Here is a 12,500-nt window from a genome sequence, read left to right as displayed (position 1 = left end):
CACACACATACACACACACACACATACACACACACACACACACACACACACACACACACACACACACACACACACACACACACGCACACACACACACACACATAAAGGGATACACGATCATGCTAACACATGATTTTTCTTCTCTTAATGTTAAGAGTTTTGCTGTTACGATTTCAAACCTGAATGAACCAGAACCGCCCTTGATGTCCTTCTCCTCGTGTAACTTTTTCTCTATCTCTCTCTGTGGGGCTGTAGGCTAGCATGCTAATTTAAACTCAGGTCATGTGTCACACACACACATACACACACACACACACACACACACATACACACAAATTTGTGTTGGAAGTGAATAGGTGGTCTTTGTTTCCTGGCCGAGGTGTTTTTTTGTTCAGTTTTGGCCGTGTGTGTGTAGTCTCCGAGGAGTGTTTGAACCAGAGCAGAGGTAGGTGAGTGTACTGTGCTGTGCTGTGTGGGAGTGTGTTGGTTCTGATGTTATTCAGCGCAAGCCAAAAAAAAAAATTCATAATGCTTTGAGATAATGTGTGTGTGTGTGTGTGTACTTGTCAACTTACAGTTCATGTTAGTAGAAATCCCTGATTGCTCAACTGATGTAATTATTCGACCGCATTAATAGTAATGGCCTGGTTTGTGTCTCTAAGAAAGAAATGTGGTTCAGATTATCTACGAGCTCGGTTCCAATGCAATAGCCTCACAGGAAACACAGCTTCAAATGTGTGGAGATTTTATCTTGTATTACAGTTATGCAGTTCTCTGCCCTGTACTTGGCATAAGTGATATTTGCCCATGTAAATGTGTGTGGTATGAATGATGTGTGAAGTGTATGAATATGGTACCATGTCTTTGCATGTGTGTGTGTGTGTGTGTGTGTGTTTGTTTGTGTGTGTGTGTGTGTGTGTGTGTGGCTAGAGTAGAATTACATTCCACGAGTAAGAACGAGGTCATACTACCCTTGATGCTTCACCCCTCTCAGTAGGGGTCAGTAAATGTGTATGTCTGTCTGTCTCTGTGTGTGTGTGTGTGTGTGTGTGTGTGTGTGTGTGTGTGTGTGTGTGTGTGTGTGTGTGTGTGATGGGGGAGGTCTGAGAAGGACTGTATGTACTCAGTGTTGGGAGTGACGTTGGTGTGTCAGCCAGAGCACACATAAAAGGGGGGAATCTGACATTTCCTCACTTTACTGCATCTTCAATAAGTACATGTACGTGTGTGTGTGTGTCTGTGTGTGAGTGTGAGTGTGTCAGTTACACTAAATACCCCCCGCTGCTATTTCCAGCTGACCCATGACCCCTCTGCTCAGGGGTAAATATAGAGGGAAGGTGTCACACCACTGTGAGAGCGAGGGAGGAGGAGAAGAAGAGAGGACAGAAAATACACCATTCCAAGCCGTTAACGAGGGAAGGGAAGAGTAACGAGGGAGAAGAAGATTAGCGAGGAGAAGAGGGAAGTTCACCCCTCAGGGTGGTCGACACGGGATTAAATATGGAGAGGCGGTTTAACACCAGAGTGTGAAAGTAAAACGAGAGAAGAGTGCGAAAGAGAGGATAGCGGAGCGAAATAGGCAGGAGAAAGAGGAGGTGAAAGTAGAGGATAGAAGAAAAAGAGGAGAACATAGGAGAGGAGTGTGTGACAAGAAGGCAAGAGGAAAGAAGAAAGGAGAGAGTAGGAGAGAGTAGGAGAGAGGTGAGAAGAAAGGAGAGAGTAGGAGAGAGGTGAGAAGAAAGGAGAGAGTAGGAGAGAGGTGAGAGGAAAGGATACGGGGTGAGAAGAAGAAAGGAATAGAAGACACAGAGAGAGACTGTCCCCTGATCCCTGGTCTTTAACAACAAGGTTGAATTGACAAAACAATAAAGAGAGAGAAAAGTGAATGACAGAAGAAGAGAGAAAATGAGAGGAGAGGGGAGGACAAGCAACTAAATGAGAGAAGAGAAGAATAGACAGATGAGTAGCGGAGGGAAAGAAACAGGGGGAATGAATGAATGGGTTGAAAGAGTGGAGCAGAAGGTCACCCAGTGAGCGTGACTGAATCAGGGAACTATGCTGGCCTCTGCTCCAGGCCGGGACTGCGCTGGGCTGCGCTGGGCTGCACAAGGCTGCAGAAGGCTGGGCTGCGCTGGGCTGCGCTGGGCTGCGCTGGGCTGCGCTGGGCTGCGCTGGGCTGCGCTGGGCTGCACAAGGCTGCAGAAGGCTGGGCTGCACAAGTCCACTTGGCCTCTGCGAGCGGAGACAGGAGTTGCCAAAGTGAAGCTTGTAATATGGCCGCTGTCACGGAGATTTATGGGATTTCATATATTTCAAACAGGATGCTTTTCACACAGGGCGTGGTACCATTTAGTGAGAGTGGGTGTGGACAGGCCTCTGTGTGTGAGAGAAATGAGTGAATGTGCATACTTTTACAAGGAAGGGGCCTATGTGTGTGTGTGGTGTGTGTGTGTGCGTGTGCGTGTGCGTGTGCGTGTGCGTGTGCGTGTGCGTGTGGTGTGTGCGTATGTGGTGTGTGTGTGTGTGTGTGTGTGTGTGTGTGTGCTTGCGTATGTATCAGTGTGAGGATCTGTGACTATGACTTCATTCTCTCTCTCTCTCTCTCTCTCTCTGTGCCCTAAAACCCAAGTCTGTTCGTACACCTGTAGTTCAGTCAGTCTTAACAAGGCCCAGCAGGGTAGCTTTCACACACACACACACACACACACACACACACACACACACACACACACACACACACACACACACACACACACACACACACACACATACACACACACACACACACACACACACACACACACTCTTTCATGTGTTTGAAACCATCTGCTATAAACCTGTCCAGCCAACAGACATTTCTCTTCCCCCCTCACTTTCTATTTCTTTCTGTCTTCTGGTTCTCTCAGGTGCTCTCTCTCTCTCTTTCTCCCCCTCTCTTTCTCCCCCTCTCTTTCTCTCCCTCTCTGTTTCTCTCAGGTGCTCTTTCTCTCTCTCCCCCTCTCTTTCTCTCCCTCTCTGTTTTTCTCAGGTTCTCTCTCTCCCCCTCTCTTTCTCTCCCTCTCTGTTTCTCTCAGGTTCTCTCTCTCTCTGGCTCTCTTTCTCTCCCTCACTCTCTCTCTATTTTTCCTTGAGATGACATGACAGCAGTACTAATGAGGGGAAATCTTGATGTTGGCAGAACCTTCTGGACTGATTATGTTACACGCCTGTGAAATGACTAAACGCTTTCCTCGTGGATTTGATTCCTGGTCTTGTTTTTTCTTCTCTCCTTCTTCCTCTCCCTCTCTCATCCTTTCCTGTCATTTCCTTGTTTGCAGAAGACAGAACGGCTGATCTAATGTATGGCACAGTGCAGTGTTCCCCGGTTCTGTTAGTGGTCCGTTTGATGCGGTCTGAACCATTTATGGGTCATTTCCCCCTCGTTCTCTTTTATAATAGTTTAAAGGAGAGACTTGAGGCGTTCTTCATTAATTCAGTCTCTGAATCTCTGGGTCCTTCTGATAGAGATTGTACCACGCTATAATGTTATTACAGTGCATGAAAGTGCTTAATTCAGCTCGAACCGCTTAACTTAGAAACTTTGTTCAAACTTTGCTGCGTAGGTCTTGTAAAGGACACTTATGCTATGTATTTTTCATTTTTTTCAACTTTATACTTTTTAAAATATTAAAGAAAAACTAATACAATTTCTCCCATTGACTTACATTGGGCCATTATGACATCATAATAGGGTCTTTAAACTGGCTTGCACCTGTGCTTCACTGACACCTGCGCCAAGGTTCCAAGGTTCCTCTACTCTCTGTCCCTCTCCATTCAACTGTATAACTAGGAATACTAATAGACACCTTCCATACTCTACTTTTTTTTCTCCATCTTTCTCTCTATCCCTCTGTCTACTTTCTCTCAAACTACATCTCTCTGCTTCACTCAATTTTCTCTCCTTTCTTCGTTCCTTTTTCCACTCGTCTTTCCTTTCTTCTTTCCTTCTGTTACGCCCCTCTACACCCCTACTGGCTTTGCAGTGGCAGTGCAACAGCTTTTAGGTGGTGAATGGGCATAATAATCCTGATTGTCCACACCTGGGGAGGTGCAGATAAAAGCCATGCAGGTTGCCCTCAGAAGGAGGCCTTGCATGCTCACCAGGCTTTTGATGCTGGTGTGCACACTATTGGGTTTTGGTGCTTGGCACTTACTATTTTACTCTGTGTTTTAGTGTTATAGAAATAAATGCTATTTTTGTACAACTCTGTGGTCTGTCTCCAATGTATGTTGCGGCTCACGAGCCGGGTCGTAACACCTTCTTCCACTCTTCTTTCCTTTCTTCTTTCCTTCTTCCACTCTTCTTTCCTTCTTCCACTCTTCTTTCCTTTCTTCACTCTTCTTTTCTTTCTTCTTTCCTTCTTCCACTCTTCTTTCCTTCTTCCACTCTTCTTTCTTTTCTTCTTTCCTTCTTCCACTCTTCTTTCCTTCTTTCACTCTTCTTTCTTTTCTTCTTTCCTTCTTCCACTCTTCTTTCCTTCTTTCACTCTTCTTTCCTTTCTTCACTTCTTTCTTTTCTTCTTTCCTTCTTCCACTCTTCTTTCTTCTTTCCTTCTTTCACTATTCTTTCTTTTCTTCTTTCCTTCTTCCACTCTTCTTCCTTTTCTTCTTTCCTTCTTCCACTTCTTTCCTTCTTTTACTCTTCTTTCCTTTCTTCTTTCCTTCTTTCACTCTTGTTTCTTTTCTTCTTCCTTTCTTAACTTTTGCATTTCATGCACTGGTATTTCCTTCAGGAAATGCATTTTCTAGTTATCTATGAAGCTTTTAAAAGGGTAATTTTATTACCTGTTTATCCTGCTTCCAACTCTTGACATAAGCTCTCTTAATTGCGCACAAATATTAATAATTGCACACTCCAAACCTTGAAGATATGTTAACGTGTATATGTTTTAACATGAAGAAAAATGTGTGACTCAACTCATTCCCTGTACTAAAAACACTACCGTGTGTTTATTCTATTATATTTAATTTATTTATGGATCATTGCTTGACATGAACTTTGATCGCTGACTTGTGACTATTCTACTTCCTGTCAAGGTGATTGCTCCTGAGGAGATTGTGGACCCGAATGTGGATGAGCACTCTGTGATGACCTACCTGTCCCAGTTCCCTAAAGCCAAGCTCAAGCCTGGAGCTCCTGTCCGGCCTAAGACACTCCATCCCAACAGAGCCAGGGCCTACGGACCAGGTGAGAGGGAGAAAGAGGGAGAGGGAGAGGGAGGTGGAGGGAGAGAGAGGGAGAGAAAGAGGAAGAGTGGGAGGGAGAGAGAGAGGAAGAGAGGGTCAGAGAGGTAGCGAGAGGGAGACAGAGGGCCTCATTTACTAACAGAATTGTGCCCACTTCAAGTGTAATCCTGCGCAAAATGCGGGTAAAGACATGGAACCGTATTTACAAAGGCGGCGCACTTGAGTAAAAACGCAGATTGCCCGCTGCTGGAAGGGTATAAGGTGTTCGTTGCAGAGAGATGGGAGGAGATCCGTAAAGTGCGCCTAATTATGATTCCGTGGTATTTACCAAAACTGCCTGACGAGAGCGCGTCTCTAATTTGCGTGAGAATTCTCCGCTTCATAAAAGCAGGTCTAAACCAGGTCTGTTCCATTTGTTACGAAGCAAACATCAGAAATGTTATTTGTTTAAATGTCTAAGTTCTAAGGTCTAAGTTTGCTGTAACCTCGTGAACCAAAAGCTCTAATTCTAATTCTAATTCTAATTCTAATTTGAACTCATCATCCATGGTGGCAGGGACACGCAGGCCCTCTCTTCTCTATTTTAGCGGCGCGCTAATAACACTGGAGGGCGGAGTAAGGTGCTGATTACGCGACGAGGTTCTTGTTTGATAAATACTACGCAAAATGCGGAAGCCCATCGTGCGCTCTTTGCGGTTTGGCAAAGGCGCTGACTACGCTGCGCCCGCAAATGTTAGTAAATGAGGCCCAGAGAGAGGTGATAGGAGGGATAGATGAGAGAGTGAGAGACGGAGAGGGAGAGGATGAGGGAGATGCAGAGAGGGAGAAAGAGACAGGGAGAGGGAGACAGAAAGAACGAGGGGAGGAGGGATAGATGGGGGGAGAAAGAGAGAGAGAAAGCAAAGTGTAAAAGAAGGGGGTAGGCATACACAGAGTAAGCACAAAACCATATTTGGAGAATGAGTCAGCATATTTTGGAGAACGTTTCTGTTTTTTTTTTTTTTTAGATTTATTTATGGGCTTTTATTTAGCCTTTATTTGGATAGGACAGTGAAGTATTTTTGGACAAGAAGTGAGGAGGAGTGAAGAGGTGGGGAGAGGATCGGGAAACGACAGCAGGCTGGAATCGAACCTGTGTCCCCGCGGGCATTGTAGTCCGTAAAAGGGGGCTTATTGGCTCGCACCACAGTGGCCCCAGAACGTTTCTGTTTTAATATAAACTATTAAATATAAATATTGTAAAAAATATTGTAACATTGACTATCGTCTCCTTAATTCTCTCTCTCTCTCTCTCTGTGTGTGTGTGTGTGTGTTTGTTTCAGGTATTGAGCAGCGGGGCAACATGGTCCTAAAGCCGGCTGAGTTCATGGTGGAGACGGTGGAGGCCGGGCTGGGGGAGGTGCTGGTGTATGTGGAGGATCCAGAGAGACACACAGAGGAGGTGACTAAACACACACACACACACACACACACACACACACACACATCCGCGCACACACACACACACATACACACATACACACACACACACAGACACACACATCCGCACACACATACACACACACACACACACACACACACACACACACACACAGACACACACATCCGCACACACATACACACACACACACACATCCGCACAGACATACACACACACATACACACATGCACGCACCCATACATACACACACACACCCATGCGTGCACACACACACACACACGCACACACACACATACACACACACATGCACGCACACATACACATACATACACACACACACACATACATACACACACACACACGCATGCACACACATGCGCGCACACATACACACGTGCATGCACACATACACACACACACACACACACACACACACACACACACACATCCGCGCACACACACACACATACACACATACACACACACACAGACACACACATCTGCACACACATACACACACACACACACACACACACACAGACACACACATCCGCACACACATACACACACACACACACATCCGCACAGACACACACACACACATACACACACACATACACACATGCACGCACCCATACATACACACACACACCCATGCGTGCACACACACACACACACACGCACACACACACATACACACACACATGCACTCACACATACACATACATACACACACACACACATACATACACACACACACACGCACGCACACACATGCGCGCACACATACACACGTACTCACACCGACACAGACACATACACGCACACACACACACATATAAATACACATATACACACACGCTCACGCACACACACACATATACACACACAAACACACACACACACACACACGCAAACACACATAAACCCCTGTAGAACCATTCGACTGTCCAGATGCTGGGTTTTACATGCATAATGGAGCTGTTGTTGTAAATGACTGCACTGGATTCTCTAACACATTCCTCTTCCTCTTCATTCCTCATCATTCCTCTTCATTCCTCTTCTGGTCTTCCAGGCCAGAGTGATCCCCAACAATGACAAGAACAGGACATACTCAGTGGTTTATGTGCCAAAGGTCGAAGGTCTTCACAAGGTATATACTGCAAGATTAGCTGCTATGTGCTGTTCATCTCTGTGATGTTTGGTCTGATAGATCACAGCTGTGGGGGTATCCTTCTCCTGCCCCACAGGCACATGGCCCATAGGATTACATTGTGTATCTATTTTGCGGACGCCGGTTAGGACGTTCTAACTTAATACTGGACCGATTTCGATCGTTAATTCTCCTTAGTAAATGTTTGGACCCAGAAAGATCGAAAAATAGGGCCCAGGTTGAAAAATCCTGAAGTTTCCCTGTAAGGAAACATATCCCCCAATCACTGAGAGAGAGACTGAAGAACCTTGTCTTGTCTTGTCTGTGTTCCCCAGGTGAAGGTGCTCTTCGCTGGGCAGGACATCGACCGCAGCCCCTTCATGGTGCACGTGTCGAAAGCTCTTGGCGACCCAAACAAGGTTCAGGCCCGTGGGCCGGGTCTAGAGGCTACTGGCAACATGGCCAACAAACCCACCTACTTCGACATCTACACCGCAGGTATGTGGGTGTATGATCCTAGAGCTCAGGTAGGACGCTAGATAGAGTTCTTTATGGTTCTTTAAGTAAGAATACATGAAGGGAAACTTTATGTCTAGAGGAGCTTTAAGTTCTTTAAGTAACTATGCATTAAGGGGAACTATGTCTATGGAGGATCTTGAAAGGTTCTGCACTGTACCATGCGAAGACCTCACAGTGCCAACTAATTACCCCTCAACTTGCTCAGTGTGGAATCTCTATATTGTCAGTAAGGGACCATGAGGGAGAATAATCGAGAATAATGGCCCTGAGAAACACATACCTTATTTAAAAACATGCTGTAGCAATCCTTTAGGTCCCTGTTATTCTTTGCCATTGTTGTCTTTCTTCAGTTCCTCTTACAGTCTGTGCGGTGTGTCACGTCTAAATGTGTCCCCAGGCACTGGTGATGTCTTTATTCAGTTCCTGTCATAGCCTCTGTGGTGTGTCACGTCTAAATGTGTCTCCATGCACTGGTGTTGTCTTTATTCAGTTTGTCTCATTCTGTGTGGTGTGTCACGTCTAAATGTGTCCCCAGGTGCTGGCGCTGGTGATGTGGGGGTGATCATTGTGGACTCTCAGGGCCGGCGGGACACCGTGGAGATCATCCTGGAGAACAAAGGGGACAGTGTTTTCCGATGCACCTATGTGCCCGTGCTGGAGGGTCCGCACACCATTTACGTGACGTTTGCCGGGCAACAGATACCCAGAAGCCCCTTCTCTGTGCGCATCTCTGAGGGTGAGTCAGCCCCACACTCTCAGATACGCCCCCCTAGGCCACCTCCCTATGAGTGGCTATTCAGTTTTTAATTGATTAATGATCGATTAATGAAAGTAATCAGTGGTGTTCTCCCTCCCCCCTCTGCCCATAATCTAATCTGAAGAATGGATAATCTGATGTTATGAACTGATAAAGAAGTGATTGTGCATTGATACTAATACAGAGGAATAATGTTACAAGGGGAAGGGTGCCTAGTCCAGTTTCAGAGGGTAAAAGTCCATCCCAGCCAACCCAAACGGGTCACCAACTGGAGGTAGAGGTCATTTGTGAAGTCTGGTTCAGGACCTGGCTGGAACAAAGACCTGGAATGGATTTTACTGTCTGACTCTGGAGCTCTAGAGCCCTCCTGGCTGCCCCCCCCATCTTGTGCTTTATTGAGAGTGGTTATCCTCCTCCGGGGTATGTATGGTCTGTGGTTCTGGAACACATCTGGGTTTGGGTTTGGAATTAGGGGTTCTTTTGGGTTCTGTTGCCCCTGGAAGGGCTCTGTGTTATGTGTCAGGTTTTGGGGTTTTCAATTTTTGGGGTTCTTTAAGGTTCTGTGGGTCTGTAGTTGTGCGTTCTTGCGTCCTTTTTTTCCATCTGAGCAGGAGAGGCTGGAGCCCTTTTCAGAAGCACCGCCGTGCGCGTTCATGTGTGTGTGTGTGCGTGAGTGCGTGTTTCCTCTTCCTCTCACCTGTGTGTGTGTGTGTGCGTGTGTGTTCTAGCTCCAGCGAGCGTGCGGTCTCCTGGCTCACCGGTTCAGATTATTCCCCAGTCTATACGCACTCCGCCCTCAGACAAGGCCAGGAAGGTGCCCCCCCCAACTCCGCCCAAACCCAGGCGACCAAGTTAGTAGCAGCTAGCCGCAGGGGTGCGGCACTCGCGTGTGCAAATAAACCTGGCGTCACTGGTGCATCCCCCCCCCCACCCCACCCTCCCTTGCCTCTGCCTCCTCCAAACCCCCTGTGGGGGGCGCTGCTGGGCTATTTCTGCTTGTTGGCATGGCATTGGCGCTTTACACTCTCTGGCACCATCTATCAACCAAGCAACAGAGAGAGAGAAAGAGAGAGAAAGAAAGAGAGAGAAAGAGCATTAGAAAGTGTGTGTTTAATAGACAGAGACTCAGGGAATGTGTGTGTGTGCGTGTGTGTGTGTGTGTGAGAGAGAAAGAGAGAGAGAGAGAGAGAGAGAGAGAGAGATCAATAAAAGAGAGTTGACAGCAGTTTCAGAAAGAAGAAATAGGGAAATAGAAAACATGCATGATCATTAGTGAGGGAGAGAGAAATGCACTGAACTCAGGGTGGGTCCACCATGCTGTGGTGTGATTGGACGATCACCTTTACCAAAGCTCCTCCCCTCAATCTCAATTCTCAACAGTCTCTGAAACAGAACTCTTGTGTTTCAATACTCTTTTGATTGAAAATACTGGTTTGTTAACACAAAATACTGAAACAAATTGACATTCCTCAGAAACAATCTCTTAACAAACTATTAAACTTGATTCAAACTAAATTAACTGGAATACATGAGGAGAAATGTACCCTTGCCCATGTCACTATTCCACATAATATTTAACACATTGCTAAGGCAAACTATGAACTCAGAGGTTATTTTACCTGTGTGTGAGTGTGTGTGTGCATGTGCGCGTGCGTGCGTGTGTGTGTGTGTGTGTGTGTGTGTGCAAGTGAGAGAGGGAGCTTGAGGATATCCATAGTAGGGAGCATCATCTAGTCTATTCATATCATTCCTTTCCTCTCAGAGACCAAAAGGCTAGTGCTTGGTGTTCAGTGAGCTATTTTCATCTTCATCTCACCTAAACAGTCTTCTAACACAGAGAATGACAAAGCTGTTTCCCTCCCTTTGGTTTGTTTTAACCCAGATCCTGCCTAAATCTACCTCTCATAACACAAACATCATGTGGACTGCCTTTCATAACACAAACATCATGTGGATTGTCATCATAACTAGTCTGATTAACAACCCCCTCTTGAATCCATCTTTAATCATTTTTTTTTTTTACAATTATTCTTGTTTTGTTTTCATTTTATCCCCATTACACACGTCTTTAAAGATGAAAGGGAGGGGCTATGCTGGAAAACTTTGACCGGAGTGTGTATTTTTCCGGTCCTTTCCGGAGCGTAAAGAGGTGTTCCTGAGTCATCTCGCTGTGCTTTTAACAGACTCCTAAGGACTCCCCTAAAGCTCATAAGTCCGTTGGCTCTTAATGGCCTCCTCCCTGACGCTTATAAGGCAGCTGGCTCTCAATGGCCTTCTCCCTCGGCACCCGTCCCGCACATCTTTTTATAAAATGGCTTTTAAAAGCCAGCAGGCCCAAAACTCCCAAGTTTTAATGTTGACTTTAGTGTCATTTTCTTTTTATTTACAAGCTGCCAGAGAGCCAGGGCCAGTGACTGGTATGAGCTCACCAGAGTAATGTTGACTCTGTTCCACCAGTTTAGGAAGAAGTGTGCTCCCTTACTTAAGTAAAAGGGAGAAGTAATACAGCAAATAGGCTTCTTATATTATCCCCTGTGTAAAATCTTCATCTTAAAAGTAACTACTACCTAAAGCTGTCAAATAGGAAATGTAGTGGAGTAGTAAATACAATATTTCTTTTTGAAATGCAGAGTGGAAGTATAAAGTAGCATAACATGGAAATACTCAAGTAGAGTATAAGTACCTCAAAATTGTTCTTAAAGCAGCAATAAGGAGTTCTGTTCCAAAACTAGCAAGCTAACTACCTCAAAGGCATGCAAAAACCACCAACAGCCCAGTTGACAGTGATAGAAGCTTGCCAACACACTAACTGGTGTCTTTTGGCAGTATAGCTGGCAATGTCATGCTGTGAAAGCTTTTCTTCCATTTTTGCAGGGTATTCCAGCCCGGTACACAGAACTACACAGGTGTTTATCTGTCCTTCACATGGCCATATGCTATCAAAATGAATTTGAGGATGGTACCAAAACTAGTTGCCTATAAAACCATACCTCAAAACGTGTTACATTGTTGCATAGTGTTACTTTAAGTACAGAAATTGAGTAAATATACTTAGTAACTTTTCTCCATAGCACACCACACAATGGTGCCAAAAACTAAAATAAAAAAAAATGATTAGCTTTGAAAGAGTAGTTTTGATATATACGTAATATAAATGACAGAATAACAATAGCCCTCATACCTTCGTTAGTGTGAGCGCAAAGATTGAACATTTTCCTGGATTATCCTCTAGAGCCTTGGAATCAGAAGGAATGTACACATCTCATTTCACATAACTGTGATAGATGTAAATGACAGTAGAATGATTTTAACCTTCTAATTTCAAGTCCAAAGATAATCGATTGATGATTTTAACATTCATGGATCAAAAGGGAAACCAAAGGCATGTGAACCACTGGACGATG

The 12,500-nt window shown here is 45.3% G+C and overlaps 1 protein-coding gene across 1 annotated transcript in view; it reads left to right on the top strand.

Annotated features, from left to right (window-relative positions):
• Positions 1 to 12,500, top strand: part of flncb (filamin C, gamma b (actin binding protein 280)) — a 91,785-nt gene that overhangs the window by 40,337 nt on the left and 38,948 nt on the right. Inside the window, 6 exon segments of the mRNA XM_031582300.2 lie at positions 5,077 to 5,227; positions 6,549 to 6,667; positions 7,743 to 7,820; positions 8,156 to 8,318; positions 8,875 to 9,075; positions 9,825 to 9,947. Coding sequence (XP_031438160.1) covers positions 5,077 to 5,227; positions 6,549 to 6,667; positions 7,743 to 7,820; positions 8,156 to 8,318; positions 8,875 to 9,075; positions 9,825 to 9,947 — 835 coding nt within the window.

This window comes from Clupea harengus, chromosome 16, assembly GCF_900700415.2.
Source record: "Clupea harengus chromosome 16, Ch_v2.0.2, whole genome shotgun sequence".
Lineage (NCBI taxonomy): Eukaryota > Metazoa > Chordata > Actinopteri > Clupeiformes > Clupeidae > Clupea > Clupea harengus.
The sequence above is the reverse complement of the archived record's forward strand: the minus strand, read 5'-3'. Positions and strand labels throughout refer to the sequence as shown.